Source organism: Chlorocebus sabaeus, chromosome 26 (genome assembly GCF_047675955.1).
Source record: "Chlorocebus sabaeus isolate Y175 chromosome 26, mChlSab1.0.hap1, whole genome shotgun sequence".
NCBI lineage: Eukaryota > Metazoa > Chordata > Mammalia > Primates > Cercopithecidae > Chlorocebus > Chlorocebus sabaeus.
Window position 1 is genome coordinate 27,378,938 of NC_132929.1, and position 17,984 is coordinate 27,396,921.

The following is a 17,984-nucleotide window of genomic DNA, read 5'->3' on the forward strand; positions in this document are numbered from 1 at the left end:
CTGTCGAGGAAGGGCGGGGCTGGGGGACAGCGGGGCCGCGGCGAGGCGCCGCCGGGAACTACGCTTCCCAGCCTGCTCCGCTGCAGCCGCGCGCCCCGGCGCCGCGCCCGGCCGGGAGCCGCCTGTTGATCGCTGCTCTCGCCCCGGCCACGGCGCCGCCCCTGCTCTCCCGGCCCCGCTCCACCGGGGCTGACGGACTGACGGCCCGCACCGCTGGCTCCGGGATGAGTGCACGGACGGGTGAGCGCGCCGGGGGGCGGGTGGGGCCTGCTCTGGCCAGCCGCTGTCTGCAGCCCCCGGGCCCGCAGCGCTGTGGCCGCCGCGCCCTCCCTGCCCGCGGGAGGATGCTCCGCGGCATGGGCTCTCGGCCGGGCGGGCGCGCAGAGCCGGGCCGCCTCTCGCCTCTCGCCTCCCGGCCTGGCCGGCTGCTCTGGGAGACCAGGCGCTGCGCCCGGACGGGAGGCGCCCGCCGGGGTGTGGGTCCCGCGCCCCGCACTGCGGTGCCGCAGCCTCTGCAGCTCGCTGGGCCGCGGCGTGGAGGGCGCGGTCTCCTGTCCTCCCGGGCTGCGGGGCTGTGTTCTTCCACGCCGGGCTTTGTTCCCCCACTTTCCCCCTTCCTGTGCATGTTTGATGAGCTTCTGGAGCGGTATGCATCTCCCTGCCTCCTTCAGCAGGCGATGGGGAGGGGTGGACTGGCCGGCGTCTTTCCTGAGATCGCTGGAGCTGTCACTCGCCGGGCGTTTCAGCCTCCCAGAAAGCGGCCTCGTGCGGATCCTCGAGAACCTTATTATTATTGTTATTACTTTTCTGGTTAAAGTAATGGTAGTATGTGCTCCATTGAGGCTTCCTAAATTTTCCCTGTTGGCCTGCGAAAATGAAGGTGAATTTTTAAAACAATAATAAAAGGCTCCTAATGGGAATTTTTAGAATATTCAGAGGTAGGAAGGTGATGCCGTCACAATGCAAATTAGCGGTGAAGGAGGCCGCGTTTGCTGCAGCTTCGTCTGTGCCCATTACATATCTGAATCACGAGGCATTTGGGAAGGGAATGAAAAGAATATCGGGGGAGGTGTTTCAAAAACCAGGTTCTCCTATTAGCTCGACCATTCAGGAGCTGAGGGACCTGGGCAAGTCTCTCCACCTCTCTGGGCCTCTGCCTATTAAGTGGGGCGTTTGGGCTAAATGATTTGTAAACCTCTGTTCTTCCAAGATTCTCCCCTCTCAGGGAACTGAGAAGATGAGAGTGTTTCTGTTTCAAACAGCACTACAGAAAGCCTGATTGTGACAACAAGCGCCTCTGCCCTAGTGAGGAGGAAAGATTTTTCAGAGCTTCAGCAATCTGATTTTTTTAAGAGAAAACTGATTTTCTCTGTCTACTCTCTTCAGTCTAACCCAGTAAATATGCATTGCAATCATTTTAATTTTTGTAAGGAACTGTACATTGGTGGGCAACAAAGTGATGGGGTTTGTTTTTGTTTTTGTCTTTAATTTGCTGAAGGTGAAGTGATGGGATCAGCAGATAAAGGGTTAGTGGCTCCCTAGGGCTGGGCATGAGTGGTCAAATGTGGTCAGCATGGTGGTGGGGGAGGAAGCCCCAGCAAGAAGTAACCAGAGTGTATATATACAGAAAAGAGAAGATGCATACGGATGGATTATTGTTTGAAAAAGAAATACACAATGGAAAGAATGAGAGAATCAGAAATTCGGCGCTCTGCAAACCATAACATGACAGTTGAATAAGGCAAGGACTTACCAACTGGTCCAAAACCTCTGAGTGAAAGGTAGTTAGGGAATAGGATTTTCATATTATTTTAAAAGTATCTCACCACAGGTTACTCTGGGAAAATTTGTCCTTACAATGGAGAAATTAGGAGGTCACCACTGGAACTAAATGACCAAGTTTAGCAGCATCTACTGTGAGTCTCCCATCGTGAAGCAATAAGGAGGCATAATTTCACCTCTGTAGTGTTCCTACCAAAAGACTTGGGGATGGGGCAGAGCAAATGGGGGGCAACTATTGTAGATTAAATACTCGAGTGATACAACAGTGAATTGGGATGTATGAACTTTGAATCCTAGACGAGAAAAAAAAAGCTGTAAAAGACAATTTGGAGATAGTGACAGCTAGGTAGGGTACAAATCCCTTGCTGCAAAGATATTTTAGCTTTTCCTGGATTGTATGTGTATATGTATACATGAAAATATTAATTTAAGATATACATATTTACTTGCATGAATGTCTGTATGTATCTGTGAATCTCTCAATCAGTATTCCCCAAAATATGTAGAATGTTAATGGGTTACAAGAAAAAGAAAGTGCCTAGCCAGATGTGGAAAACATTGAGCAAAGCTGGAAAAGTTGGTTTATTCTTGACTTTTGGAGCCTTTCATGGGTTAATGATCATTGTATATGGGGATGTAAATGGGGTGGGAATGTCCATAGGATGGGATATGTAATGTTGTAATGTTTCCCAAACTGCATGCAAAAATAAAAAATGAAAAATATCTTGAGGGACTGTCATTACATGGGACCAACTTTGAGAAACTGCCTTTAATGCATTTTTGAGTGATATATCAGGACATATGATTAAATGTGTAAGTTGTAAGTATTTGTGCTTCCCATTAGCTACAGATTAGAATTCAAATTTCAGTTTCTGGTTTTAATGGATCATAACATTTTGACCCCCGTCTACTTTTTCAACCTAAATTTCCCATCTTTCTTCCTAAAATTATCCTGCTTAGTTCTTTGTTGTATACTATGAACCATTTTTATTTTCAGTACACCAAAAAGTCAATTCTACATAACTTTAAGGCTTTGTGGTTGTGTAAAATGAGACGCGCCCTTCTGCTCTGGCTCTTCCATGGACTGAGATAGCCACCTTTACTCCCAAAGCCATTTTGAGATCCTTGGCCTCGGTCACATGTTTCAGCACAACCTTCCTTAAAGCTATGATTTCTTCCTATTTCTGCTTTTATGAATTGCCATCCTATTTTGGCATCAAAGCTGCCCCACTTATTCCCTCTTTCACATGTGTCATCGGTATTCCTGGGTTCCCCTAGTAACAGTTAGGTAGGGTGGGGATGAGAAAGTCAGCTGCAGGACTGTGAGTGACACGAGCTCATGAAACAGGGCACAAGGCCAGCCATGCCAAGCCTGGACAAGAGGAGAAAGGAGACAAGCTGAGGCACAAGCCCTAAGAAAGGACCAGGAGGTCCCTTGAACTGGGCTGCTATTCAGGCAGTGTGCATGGGGACAACTGTTCTCATTGTTGATAAACAACCATTCTGACTGGGCAGTGTCCATTTTATACCAGTTGCTAAATGTTTTGCACATCATCTAGGTAAACACTTACAAGTCAGGGTGCACGCAGCATCCATAAGTCATAACGAAGCCTGGATCAAAACCTACCTGGTATAAAATGCTGAAGAAAGAGACAAAATGAGTGAGTCAAAGACCACATAAGCAAGCAGAAGAAAGGAGGGCACATGAATCAAAGGACAAAAAGCAGGAAACACAAGGTGCCAATCAGGAAATTAGAAGAAGCCCATAAGTTCCCTAAGGCAAGAGGAAGGACATGGTTAAAAGCAACAGGCAGTTAAAAACCAGAAAGGCACAGATCTCCAAGTGGAAGGCAAGGAGACAGAGGTCAAGAAACAGGAACTCCTCTAAAAACAGAAAAGAAGGCCAAACACAGGAACAAGGCAACAGCGGGAAATAGGACCCGCCATGAGAATTGGAAACCAAGAGGCAGGCTAGGCAAACAGCAAGACTTTTTGGCTTTTTGACTACTTCCTGCCCAGGTGGAAATCTACCTCATAGCTTGGCCAGCTTACACTGTGGTGGCTTTCTACACCTAGCAACACTGACCCGCAGCTCTTACAGGTTCTGCCTCTTTATATTCAGCAGATCTTGATGGGGAAAACAGAGGGAAAGAACACCCAAAAAAGGAGATTATTCCACAACCAAGGACGAAAGAGAAATAGCTTTGACTGAGAGCTTGCGCTTGCCACTGTGCCTAATATGTACATGGTCACCTTAAGTGTCACCTCAGCCTTCTGAGATAAGCACTGTTCTTTGCGTGTTTTACTGAGGATGGGACAGAGGTTTGGAGAGGTTGTCACTGCACACGTATCTGCACCATCAGACCTTGGGTTGATTAACTCCAAGGCCCGTGCTTTTAGTCTTCTGTGTTCTTCTAACCTTGGACAGGAGCAATCACTGCACCTTGTTTTTCAAGTATGATTTAAGCTTTGGCAAGTTTTGTGTTGTAAGATTGGGAAATACGAGCTCTACCTTCTAGTAAGATCTGTTCCTCATTCCTCTTTCAGCTTGTTCCTTCCCATTACTGTACCATATTTTTGATGGAGACTTCTTATCCCCACCTCATTCTGTCCTTCATCCTCTGCAAGTATTTCCCAGAATATGTAGAAGCCTTTTAGTTGTTTTAAAATAAAACAAACTTAACTGGCTCATCTTCAAATAGCTACATTATAAAACACAGGCCATTGCTATGTTATACTTGCCCAGCAGCCAGAAATGAATTGAATATCTAGGGTCAATTCATGTTTTGTTGGAGGATACCTTGATATGCAGATTCTGTTCTAATTTACTAGTTTTTGAAAATGTGGATTTAGCTCTGGTGAAAATCAGTGTACTAATTGTTTAAAATTATGAAATATTAAAGATATTTTAAAAAGAATAAAGAGGGCTGGGTGTGGTGGTTCACGCCTGTAATCCCAGCATTTTGGGAGGCCAAGGCAGGTGGATCAGGAGCTCAAGACCAGCCTGGCCAACATGGTGAAACCACGTCTCCATTAAAAATACAAAATTTAGCCGGGCATGGTGGCATGTGCCTGTAGTCCCAGATACTTGGGAGGCTGGGCAGGAGAATCACTTGAACCTAGGAGGCAGAGGTTACAGTAAGCCAAGATCATGCCACTGTACTCCAGCCTGGGTAGCAGAGCAAGACTCTGTCTCAAAAAAAAAATAATAAAGAATAATAACCTCTGCTGGGCACAGTGGCTCACACCTGTAATCCCAACATTTTGGGAGGCCAAGGTGGGCAGATCACCTAAGGTCAGGAGTTTGAGACCATCCTGGCCAACATGGTGAAACCCGTCTCTACTAAAAATACAAACATTAGCTGGCCATGGTGGTATGCGCCTGTAGTCCCAGCTACTCAGGAGGCTGAGGCAGAAGAATTGCTTGAACCTGGGAGGTGGAGGTTGCAGTAAGCCGAGATCACGCCACTGCACTCCAGACTGGGCGACAGAGCGAGACTTCGTCTCAAAAAAAAAAAAAAAGAATAATAACTTCTCATTTACTGACCCCTTCCACTTAGGAATAAAGCATCACCAGCACCATTGAAGCCCAAGACTCCCTTCTCCAATCAAATTCTACCCGCTCCCAATGTGGTGTTTGTCCTATCAGCAGTCCTTTGTAGCTTTCCTATATATATACATACTCCTAGGTGATTGATGGCACTGTTTTGCCCATTTAAAACACTTTTTACAGCTGGACACGGTGACTTATGTCTGTAATCCCAGCACTTTGGGAGGGCAAGGTGGGTGGATTGCCTGAGCTCAGGAGTTTGAGACCCGCCTGGGCAACATGGCAAAACCCTGTCGCTACAAAAAATACAAAAAGTAGCCAGGTGTATGACACGCACCTGTAGTCCCAGGTACCTGGGAGGCTGAGGCAGGAGAATCACTCAAGCCCAGGAGGTCAAAGCTACAGTGAGCCATGTTCATGCCACTACACTCCAGCCTGGGTGATAGAGCAAGACCCCATCTCTAAAAAAAAAATCAAAAAATTTTTCATGGTGTTTTTTAAACTTGTTTTATTTTTTAATTTTTTAGAGATAAGGTCTTGTTTTGTCACCCAGGCTAGAGTGCAGTGAAGTCATAGCTGACTGTTATCTCGAACTCCTGGACTCTCAAGTGATCCTCCTGCCTCAGCCTCCCAAGTAGCTGGGACTACAGGCATGTGCCACCATGCCCAACCAATTAAAAAAAAATTCTGTAGAGATGGGGTTTTGCTCTGTTGCCCAGGCTGGTCTCAAACCCCTGGCCTCAGAGTGTCCTCTCACCTCGGCCTCCCAAAGTGCTGGGATTATAGTTGTGAGCTGTAGCACTCAGCCTCACTAGGTTTTGAAGAGTAATTTTTGTTTATTCTTTTTTTTTAAATTTATTTTATTTATTTATTTATTTATTTTGAGATGGAGTCTCGCTCTGTCGCCAGGCTGGAGTGCAGTGGTGCAATCTCAGCTCACTGCAACCTCTGCCTCCCGGGTTAAAGCAATTCTCTTGCCTCAGCCTCCCAAGTAGTGGGACTACAGGCGCGTGCCACCACGCCCAGCTACTTTTTTTTTTTTTTTTTTTTTTTGTATTTTTAATAGAGACAAGGTTCTACCATGTTGGCCAGGATGGTCTTGATCTATTGACCTCATGATCCACCTGCCTCGGCCTCCCAAAGTGCTGGGATTACAGACGTGAGCCACTGAGCCCAGCCTGTTTACTCTTTTGTAAAAGTTAGTCTTTGGTTTCTTTTGAGTTTAATATATAGGATCGCTGCTTGTTTCGGCTTTGGTTCTGTCTTTGTGTATAGGCAGGCCCAAAGCCTGAGCACTTCACATTGTTTCTGATTTTCCTCTTTCATACCACAGTTATACAAATAAGGTAGTGCAATAAGAAGCAAAAAAAGCCATACTCCTGCTCACACCTGTAATCCCAGCACTTTGGGAGGCCGAGGCGGGCAGATCATGAGGTCAGGAGATCAAGACCATCCTGGCTAACACAGTGAAACCCCGTCTCTACGAAAAATACAAAAAATTAGCCGGGTGTGGTGGTGGGTGCCTGTAGTCCCAGCTACTCGGGAGGCTGAGACAGGAGAATAGCGTGAACCCGGGAGGTGGAGCTTGCAGGAGCCGAGATGGCGCCACTGCCCTCCAGCCTGGGCCACAGAGTGAGACTCCATCTCAAAAAAAAAAAAAACGAAAAAACCATACTCCTTATTTTCATTCCCAAGGCTTGTATATTTGGATAATAGGAAGAGTTACTTAAGGGCCCAAGTCATACTTACATCAGCTCAAGTCTTTAATCCCATTTCCATTTTCCTAACTGGCTCCTGTACTTGCCCACTGGGACTCCTGGAAGCCTTGTTAGGCATTTGCTTCACTCCAGCATGTACATTAGCATCGTATTGCATGTTAAATGCTTGCCATGGGAGAGACACTCTGCTGGAGGTGAGGCTGTAGCAGTGCTTTGCTAACTTCCCACTGCAGCATTGCTAACAGGAAGGGAAGACAAATGGGAGCCCTTGTGCAGCCTTGGTGGGGGAAAAAGCAGACCAGCCATGAGCTGGAAAAGCTCTGATTTGACTTTGAAAGCTATGAGAATACTGCATTCATCTCCACAGTATTTCTTTTTTTGTTGTTGTTGTTGAGATGGCATCTTGTTCTGTCACCCAGGCTGGAGTGCAGTTGTGCGATCTCGGCTCACTGCAAGCTCCGCCTCCCAGGTTCACGCCATTCTCCTGCCTCAGCTTCCCGAGTAGCTGGGACTACAGGCACCCACCACCATGCCTGGCTAATTTGTTGTATTTTTCGTAGAAACGGGGTTTCACTGTGTTGGCCAGGATGGTCTCGATCTCCTGACCTCGTGATCCACCCACCTTGGCCTCCCAAAGTCATCTCCACAGTATTTCTATATTTATTTTTTAAAAATACAGCCTAGGCAATGTAGCGAGACCCTATCTCTACAAAAAATTTAAAAACTAACTGAGCATAGTGGCACACACCTGTAGTCTCAGCTGCGGTCAAGGGAGGTGGGGAGAGTATTGAGGCAAGAGGTTCAGTTAAGCCCAGGAGTACAAGGCTGCAGTGAGCTGTGATCACACCATTGCACTCTAGCCTGGGGAACAGAGTGAGACCCTGTTTCTAATAATAATAATAACAACAACAACAACAACTAGCTTTTCCCCAAATCTTCAAATCAAAGTTGTGCTCCAGGAGGATGCAGGGTTTTTTCTCCTCTGACTTTGAGACCCCGTGTACATTGACACAACATAGGCAGTTTGTTTTAACAGCTACTGTTACATAGTATTAGCATGTTATTTTAATTAATTAATGTATTTTCCTACTGAGTTATGACATGGTACTTGTCTTCTGGGAGTTTGTAGTGTAGCTGGAGAGAGAACCATACATACAACATACATGGAAAGATAGCAAGATACATCAAATTGGTGATGTAGGCATACAAATTTAGAGGAAGAAGAAACTTCTGTGGGCTTAGATGATCCAGAAAGTTCCATCACTGGGAGAGGAAGCAGTGGATAGAGTGGAATGAGCCCTGGACCTGTGGGTTCATTTGAGCTCATTTCTTTCACATGACATTTGTTATGCAATATTTATTGGATACCTACTTCAGATCAAGAACAGTTCTGGGAGTCAGGATTTTGTCAGTGAATAAAACTCATACAGCCCCCCTCCCTCACAGAGATTAGCAAGGAAAATAGAGATAAAGCAAGTCGTTGTAATAAAGCCAAGAACAGATGTGATTAAAGGGGTAGCATGGAGATGGGGAGTGACCCAGACCTTGTCTCCAGGTCCAAACAAGGCTTCCCTGAAGAAGTGAAGCTTGCATGAGACCAGGGGCTGAGTAGGATAGCAGTCAACCAGACAGGAGTGGTGTGAGAGTGTTCTGAGCAGAGAGAACAACATAAGGCATGATCCAGGCATTGGAAGTGGGCCAGGAGGCTGGAGCCAAGAGGAGATGGGGAGTGCAGCGCAGGATGAGGGTGATGAGAATGACAGAAAGACAGACTGAATTTGAACCTTATCCTCGAGACAGTGGAAGCCACTGGAGGATTTTAAGTAACTAGAGAAGAGCTGTTTAACTCTGTGCTCACTTTGGCCATTTGTATGATGAATGGATCAGGAGGGGATAGGGCTGACATGTGGGCAATGCAGATGAGTGAAGTAGGTGGATTCTCCGCACGTTTAGGTAAGGACAGGATTTGGTGATTGATGGCTGGAAAAGAGACGAGAGAAGATGTCAAGGATGGCTCCCTGGTTTTTTGGCCAATTTCCTGAAATGGGGCATTCTGGAGGAGGAAATGATGAGAGCACTTCTGACATATTTGAGGTGTCTGAGGCAGCCAAGGAGAGATGTAGATTAGACAGATGGAAATATAGGGGCCTAATCCTCAGGAACAAAGTCTAAGATGAAGATACAGATTTTGGAGTCTCCTGGATATATATTATAATTAAAATTTTGGAGGCAAATGAGTTCCTCCAGAGAGAATATGTAGTATGAAAACAGAAGAATTTATAAGATGAGACCATGAAGAATGCCAGTATTTAAGGTGGAGGAAGAAGAATTGCTAAAAGAGACCAAAAAGAAATGGTCAGAGAAATAGAAGAAAAACCATCTATGTTGCTGGATTGAGCAATCACATTCTGTGGTCCTGCAGAACTGGGATCTGAGCCAGGTCTCCAAAGCAGAGCACATACATAGGCCATGAGAATAAAGAATGGCATTCCAAGTAATATTATTATATCAGCCAGCATCCTGACAAGAAACGGGTTACACTCAAACTGAGTAACTTGAGAAAATTTTAATAAAGAGGCTATTTACAAAGATAGGGGGAGGATTTAGGGAATCCAACAAGGCAGAACTCTGGCACCAGCTGCCACAAGGACCCCTGACCACCCAAGGCCTGAGGCCAGCCAGGGGCAGGCAGCTGTATGGAGAGGGCTGTCTCTTGGGAGATGTGACCTTCTGGACCCAACCTCCCCCTCCCCTGCTCTCCAGTTTCCTGCTAGTGCCTCCTGTGGGCCAAACAGGAAGGGAACCCATTGATACAATCTAAATAGATCATCTTCCTGGAGCAGCAGGGGAGTGGATGTAGAGGGGCAAACAGAAGACAGCCAGAACAATCATCCTGGAAAATGGAAGTATTTGGGTAAGAGGGTATGTTCCTTCCCTGATGCTGCTGTAACAAATTAGCATAAATCCAGTGGCTTAAAACAATACGAATTTATTCTTACTGTTTTGGAAATTAGAAGTCTGAAACACATGTCACTGGACTAAAATCAAGGTATCACAGGACTGTATTCCTCTCTGAAGGCCCTAGGGGAAAATCCATGTCCTTGCCCTTCCCAGCCTCCAAAGGTTGCCCACATCCCTTGGCTCATGGCTCCTTCCACCATCTTCAAAGCAAAAAAATTGCATGACACTGACTCTTCTGCCTTCCTCTTCCATCTTTTAAGAGTTCTTTGGATTACGCTGGCACACCCAGATCATCCAAAATGGTCTTTCTCTTTTTAAATCCTTAATCTGGGCTGGGCATGGTGGCTCACGCCTGTAATCCCAGCACTTTGGGAAGCCGAGGTGGGTGGATCACTTGAGATCAGAAGCTCAAGACCAGCCTGGGCAACATAGTGAAATCCTATCTCTACTAAAAATACAAAAAATTAGCTGAGTGTGGTGGTGCATGCCTGTAATCGCAGCTACTCTGGAGGCTGAAGCAGAATTGCTTGAACCTGGGAGGCAGAGGTTGCAGTGAGCCGAAGTCGTGCCATTGCACTCCAGCCTGGGCAACAAGAGTGAAACTCTGTCTCAAAAAAAGAAAAAAAATCCTTTATCCTTAATCTAATCACAATTCATTTGTTGTGCCATGTAAAGTAACATACAGATGTGAGGAATAGGAGGAGGACATATTTAGGTGACTATGATTCTGCCTACCACAGAGAGCAAATAAACCATTTTAGCTGAAGTGGGCTCCCCAGGAAAGTAATGAGAGAGAAAACAAGAAGTGCAGGTTAAAGCCAAATCATGGGAGCTTTGGAGCTAGATTGTCTGGATTTCATTGTGTAGACAAGAGGGAGCCATTGTAAGTTCTTAACCAGGGAAGTGGCTTGTTAGCAGTGTTGAGAAAAATGATCCAATTATAGTGTTCTGGGTGGCTTACAGGGAAAAACAGAAATCTTTCAAGATGCAGTCAGAGTAGTCCAAGCATGAAGGAACAAAAGGCTGAAACAAGAGTGGAAAAAAAGGGGTGGTGTGAAAAATGTTGTGCAGTAAGGACCTGCAGGAGGTGCTGACCAGCTGGACTCAGAAAAAAGTGGGAGAATCTGAAGCTGATATGAGTGTTGGGAGTGTCTGACTGCTAGATTAATCTAGACAGCAAGTCCATTTTAGAGAAAAATGGGGAGTTTAGGTTTAGTTACAGAATCCAGCAATAGAAATCCAAATAGAGGCTGGGCACTGTGGCTCATACCTATAATTCCAGCACTTTGGGAGGCTGAGGCAGGAGGATCGCTTGAGCCCAGAAGTTCAAGACCAGCCTGGGCAACATAGTAAGACCTCATCTCTGCAAAAAAAAAAAAATTTTTATTAGCTGGGCATGGTGACATGCACCTGTAGACCCAGCTACTTGAGGGACTGAAGCAGGAAGATCACTTGATCCCAGGAATTGGAGGCTACAGTTAGCTATGATCAAGCCAGCCTGGGCAACAGAGTGAAACCCTGTCTTTAAAAATTAAAAAAAAAATTCAAATAGAATCTTAACAACTCTAATATACCATTGATTATAAAACTCTCCAGTATTTTATGTACCACTAAGAAAAAAAGGCTGGCAATCACAATATAATATGTTTTCTTAAAAATATGAATTTTTGGCTGGGCACAGTAGCTCAGACCTGTAATTCCAGCACTTTGGTAGGCCAAGCTGGGAGGATCATTTGAGCACAGGAGTTGGAGACCAGCCTGGCTAACATAGTGAGATCCTGTATCTTCAAAAAATAAAATAGCCGGGCATGGTGGTGCACACCTGTAGTCCTAGCTACTCAGGAGGCTGATGTGGGAGGATTACTTAAGCCCAAGAGGTCAAGGCTGCAGTGAGTTGTAATTACATACAACTGAACTCAAGCCTGGGCAACAGAGTGAGAACATGTCTCAACAAAAATTAATACTTTTTACTTTATTGAAAGAGCTGTTTTCGACTTCCACATAGGTTTTTTGAAATCTTTTTTACTGAAGTATAAATGACATACAATAAAGTGCACATATCTCAAGTGTACAGTTTGATAAGGTTTGACATATGCATGTATGTGTGAAACCATCACCACAATCAAGATAGTAAACATATGTAACATCCCCAAAAGATTCCCTATGCCCCTATGTCATTCCTCTCATCCACCCCCCCCCGACCTCTCTCCCATGCCTAAGCAGCTCTGATATCTTTCCGTCATATAGATTAGTTTACATGTTCGAAAATTTTAGATAAATGGAATCCTGCAGTGTACGTTCTTTTTGGTCTTCTTTCTCTCATTATAATTATTTTGAGGTTCATCCATGTTTTGTGTACATCAATAGTTCATTCCCTTTTATTGCTGAGAAGTATTCCATTTTGTGGGTATATGACAATTTATTTTTATTTCTTTATTTAGGGATAGGGTCTTACTCTGTTGCCCAGGCTGGAGTGCAGTGGTGCAATCATAGCTCACTTCAGCCTCGACCTCCTGGCTCAAGCAATTCTCCCACCCCAACCTCCCAAATAACTGGGACTACAGGCATGTGCCACCATGCCCAGCTAATTAAAAAAAAAAATGTAGAAATGGGGTCTCACTGTGTCACCCAGGCTGGTCTCAAATTCCTGAGCTCAAGAAATCCTCCTGCCGCAGCCTCCCGAAGCGTTGGGACTATAGGCGTGAGCCACTGCACCTGGTCACAATTGGTTTTTTATTCATTTACTATCATTCAGATTGTTTTCAATTTTGGGCAATTACAAATAAATGTGCTATGAATATACATGGATTTTTAAAATCATGTATCTCTCCCGTGCATACATAAAAGGGGAAATGTAAGTGAATGCATTCATTGGTTGATATTCTTAAAACTTCTTCATACTCAGAGTCCAACATTTTAGATCACTATTTTACTCATCTATATCTGGTTCTTTTCCACATAATAATTTCCTCTGTGCCATCTAGTGGTAATTTTAAAAATCTGTAAAAAACAAAACTAAAACTAAAAGCCATTGAACTGGGCACTTAAACTCACTCTATAATTATATGGAACTCTCCTAATCTGTACCTCTCTTTGAGAGTGCTGCTAAACATACCTGCATTGTCACCTGCCCACGATTGTCTGCTTTGTAAATTTTAAAAGAGTATTCCACAGTTGTCCCTGGGATTTCCTTCCAAGTCCTTGACATCCACTCTGCTGGTTTTGAAGCTGGTGCTTTTGATATTTAGATACAAGCAATGACAAGTACATTTTTACTACTGCTAGGACAACAGTAATTGTAGGACACCATCAATTCTAAGACACATCTCAATTTCAGAATGTTAAATGTGGCAAAGTGTGCATTTTAGAATCCATTAAGTAGGGTAGTTCAACCAATTCATTTGATGGATAAGGGTCATCCTTGTCCTGTGTGATGCAATAATTTAGTGGTAGCTGGCGCCAGAACAAAGCGTATAGATCCAATTGGTTTCTGTGACTTTAGTAGGATTTTTGTTTGTTTGTTTACTAGAATATAGTCATTAAAACTTAAAAAAAAAAAAAAAGGAGGGCTGGGAGACCTCATCTCTACAAAAAAAAAAAAAAATTAAAAAATTAGCTGGGCATCATGGCACATTCCTGTAGTCCCGCGTGTGGTGGTGCACACTTGTAATCCCAGCTACTCTGGAGGTTGAGGTGGGAGGATCACATGAGCCCAGGAGGTGGAGGTTGCAGTAAGCCAAGATGGTACCACTGCATTCCAGCCTGGGCGACAGGGAGACCCTACCTCTATATTAATAAATAAGAAGGTGAGCTAATGGAAAAGAGCGTTGCATTGCGTGTGAAAGGAGTATCGACACAGAAACCACAAACCTGAACATTGTGAGCAGTTGAATTCACAAAGGAAAGGGAACACTATTCTAATAGCCCTTAAGAGGCCCACCTGCAGCCAGTCTCATTCCATGCCAACTCATTCTTCATTCTTATGATTTGAAGTCATAAAAAAAGATTGGCATGTTCAGATCACTCCCCTCCTTTAAGAAGCTGTGGTGGCTTGCCATTCCCAACAGAATAAAGTCCAGGTCCCTTAGCAAGGTGCGGAAGGAAGGCCCTTCACAGATGTCCCATCCTCGTCTTTAGTTCTTTCCTCTCCCTTCCTCCATGAATCCCCCTCTCTCGCCACACTGCCTGCTCTACCAGCATATCATTCACTATCTTATCCTGTACCCCTTTGTGCTGTTCTCTTTTCCTAGAATGACACTTGCCCATCCGTGTCCACCTTATGACCTCTTCCTTCAGTCCTTAAATACAACCTCTTTTTCACAGTTTCCCCTCAAACTTCCCCTACTTAGTGATTATTTCCCCATGTGTTTTCAAACCTACTTTATACATTATGTCTAATACTTATGACATTATTACTGTTTGTGTGTCTGTCTCACTAAGCTGTGATCTTGGGGAAGGGGTCATTTTGATAAATATATATATATATGTATTTTTTTTTGAGACAGAATCTCACTCTGTCACCCAGGCTGGAGTGCAGTGACACCACCTCAGCACTGCAACCTCTGCCTCCCGGGTTCAAGCAATTCTCCTGCCTCAGCCTCCCAAGTAGTTGGGACTATAGGCACATGCCACCACACCCAGCTAATTTTTGTATTTTTAGTAGAGACAGGGTTTCACCATGTTGGTCAGGCTTGTCTCAAACTCCTGACTTCAGGTAATCCACCTGCCTCAGCCTCCAAAAGTGCTGGAATTATAGGTGTGAGCCACCGTGCCCAGCCTCCTCATGTGTTTTTAAACCTACTTTATACATTACGTCTAATACTTATGCCATTATTGCTATTTGTGTGCCTGTCTCACTAAGCTGTGATCTTCTTGGGGAAAGGGAGCATATCTTGTTTATCTTTGTATTTCTGTTTTCTAGAACTATGCCTGGCAAATAGTAGGTATATAACAAAAATTTATTGGGCTGAAAGATGTGATTGATGGTAATACCTCCTAAGGAGAAGCACAGTCAGTGAAGTACATTACTGTTTCTTGAATAGTATCTTCCTAAGGAAGATCTGTAGAATCCTCTGCAAGGAGGAAGAGATTGAGTAAAAATTGCATTTGGGGTGAAAATTTAGAAGTGAGGTGATATAAAAAATAAAGGTTGAGAGAAGAACAGTCTGGGGGTATAAAGAATGAATAGGTAGAATGAAAAGGAAATGAGACTAGAAACAGAATGGAAGACAAAGCCAGGAGAAAAATAGAGAGAGTGCTCATGTGGCCAGGATTTTAGAATCGCACTTAGTTTAATTGCAGGGGAGTTACTGGACAATGCTGTCTCACATAGACGTTCCAAACTCTCGTTCCTGAATGAATCCCATTTTGTATTCTTCACATCACTCTCTCCCTGAAAAGACACAAGTATGCTTCTTACAACTGCCTTACAATTAGTGCATTGTTCTCCCCTGTTTTTCTGTGGAGAGCCAGGGAAGGCAGAGTAGTATAATGGAAAAGCACCCACTACGCTGGGAATCAGAAGGCGGGGTTCACCCATCCCAGCTCTGTGACCTCAAGCAAAGCACTAGGCCACCTTCACCTCAGAATCGTCATCTATAAAATGGAAGTGATAATACCGGCTTGGGCTCCTCACAGGATTGTTGTAAAGATCAAAATAAGTGAAATATGTGAAAACACTTTGTAAGCTGTCAGGTTGCTCTGCAAATGAAGGAAATATTACCTTTCTGTTGAATTATTCGTTCAATACAGTAGGCTCCATTGGAGGCATAGTTGTGTCTCCTGTTAATAAGTCTTATTTACAGAATGGAGATCCTTTTTTAATTGTGTTTCTTTTTTATTAGCAGTATTCTGAAGTCTCAGGAAACTGGACCATTTAAATGTGCGCGGCACATGAGAAAGGCATATAAGAAGCCATGGCACTCCCCTTTCAAAAAGAGCTGGAGAAATACAAGAACATTGATGAAGATGAGCTTCTTGGCAAACTCTCAGAAGAGGAACTGAAACAGCTGGAAAATGTTCTAGATGACCTAGATCCCGAGGTTAGTGACATGGAACTGAAGCAGAGTGGTTGATGATAGTATGGATAAATGGCATGGCTTGGTCCTTAAACAATGGTAGAAAGCCCTTAGCTCTGAATGCGTGTTTTCTTTTCTTCCTCTGATTGGTTCTGGGTCATCTGTGTTTACAAATTCATAGAGAACCTCATAGCCACTACAGTGTGATATAGCAAATGTATTTCTCCAAAAACAGCCTAATGTAAATGGGGGGAAATATTTTCCATTGGTTGAGAAAGGACTAGTCTGACAGGGGAAAAAGAAGGAAAGAGGAAAAGAGAGCAAATCTTACTGATTTTTTTCTGAGTCATACATTTCTCTGAACACAGAAGCCCATGAGGTAAACTATATTATCCCCATTTCATAAATGAGAAGACAGACATAGAGAGGTAATTTATATAAGATTTGACACTGGTAAGTGTCAGAGATGGTATTTAAACCAGGTTTTAAACCCCAAATGCGGATTTTTTTTTTTTTTTTTTTTTTTTTTTTTTTTTTTTTGAGACAGAGTCTCACTCTGTCACCCAGGCTGGAGTGCAGTGGCATGATCTCGGCTCACTGCAACCTCTGCCTTCTGGGTTCAAGCAATTCTCCTGCCTCAGCCTCCCAAGTAGCTGGGATTACAGGTACATGTCACCATGTCTGGCTAATTTTTGTATTTTTAGTAGAAATAGGGTTTCGCCATGTTGACCACGTTGGTCTCGAATTCCTGACCTGAGGTAATCCGCCCACCTCAGCCTCCCAAAGTGCTTGATTACAGGTATAAGCCACCACACCCGACCCCAAATGCAGATTTTTTAAAAATATCTAATTTATTTCAAATGCATAAATAATGTGAACTCTTTGATGAACTTATAACAATGAATAGATTAGACTGACTATAATCATGATATCAAGTTCATTTCAATGCAGTTTCCAATGTTTTTATGAGTTCTTGAAAAGCTAAGTCTCTTGTTATATTGTTTGTTTCGCAAGCACTTTCTTCAGACTTGCTGGTATGATCTTAAACTTAGAATTGGAGGCATCCAAAATAGTGATTTTACTATAAATAAAAATGTAACTAAAACAAAATTATGTATATGGTATTCTGATACATCAGATACTTTGGATATGGCGTTTACTTTTAAAAATACAGGTATTCTGTTGTTTTTTTTTTTTTAACTTAAGGAAGGAATCGCAAAGTTTTATCAAGCAGGCATTAATATCATCCTAATAGTTACTTATCAGCTTGGCTGCTTCTGCAGGAGAGGGGTTCCCCATGTCGCTCCTTGTTAGAGTCTCATGTTTCTGCCTGGGAGCTCCTTGGGTGCAGCCCTAGCCAAACCTAAGCGTGATCTACAAGGAAAGAGGTCTTTTGCCTCCGTGTTAAGGCAGCTTCAGAAGACTCAGAGACTGCTCTAGCCATCCCTGCACTGCTTGAGCTCATTGGGAGCCCCCTGTCAGCCCAGAACATTAGAACAAGTGAGGCCTCAGAGACGTCCCAGAGCCCCCAGCCCTCAGCTCACGCGCACATTCTGCGTAGGTATCCTTCCTGCTTCCCCAGCACATAGTGAGTGGGGGTGGAAGAGGAAGTAGCAAAGTACAGGCCGGCAGACATCTTCCTTCCTGCTCACACCTCTGTCTTGTCAGAGTGCCATGCTACCGGCTGGATTTCGACAGAAAGACCAGACACAGAAGGCAGCCACCGGCCCCTTTGACCGCGAGCACCTCCTCATGTACCTGGAGAAGGAGGCTTTGGAACAGAAAGACAGAGAGGACTTTGTGCCCTTCACTGGAGAAAAGAAAGGTAAGGACCACAGGCAGAGCATCTTGGAACGGAGGCACTCCTTTTTTTTTTTTTTTGGAACGGAGGCACTCTTAATTAAGAGTACCTCTTTTATTTTATTGTCATGGAGGGTCAAGCAAGGGAACTGTCCC

The 17,984-nt window shown here is 44.2% G+C and overlaps 1 protein-coding gene across 2 annotated transcripts in view; it reads left to right on the forward strand.

Moving 5' to 3' along the window:
- Window positions 1-105: 105 nt before the first annotated feature.
- TMOD2 (tropomodulin 2) overlaps window positions 106-17,984 on the forward strand; it is a 65,129-nt gene continuing 47,250 nt past the window's right edge. Inside the window, exons 1-3 of one of the 2 annotated variants that reach the window (XM_008016598.3) lie at window positions 106-240; window positions 15,858-16,052; window positions 17,697-17,853. In XM_008016598.3, coding sequence (XP_008014789.1) covers window positions 15,927-16,052; window positions 17,697-17,853 — 283 coding nt within the window. In that variant the 5' untranslated portion in view covers window positions 106-240; window positions 15,858-15,926. Of the gene's footprint in view, window positions 241-15,854; window positions 16,053-17,696; window positions 17,854-17,984 lie in introns of both variants that reach the window. The other variant, XM_008016599.3, reaches the window with a different exon arrangement.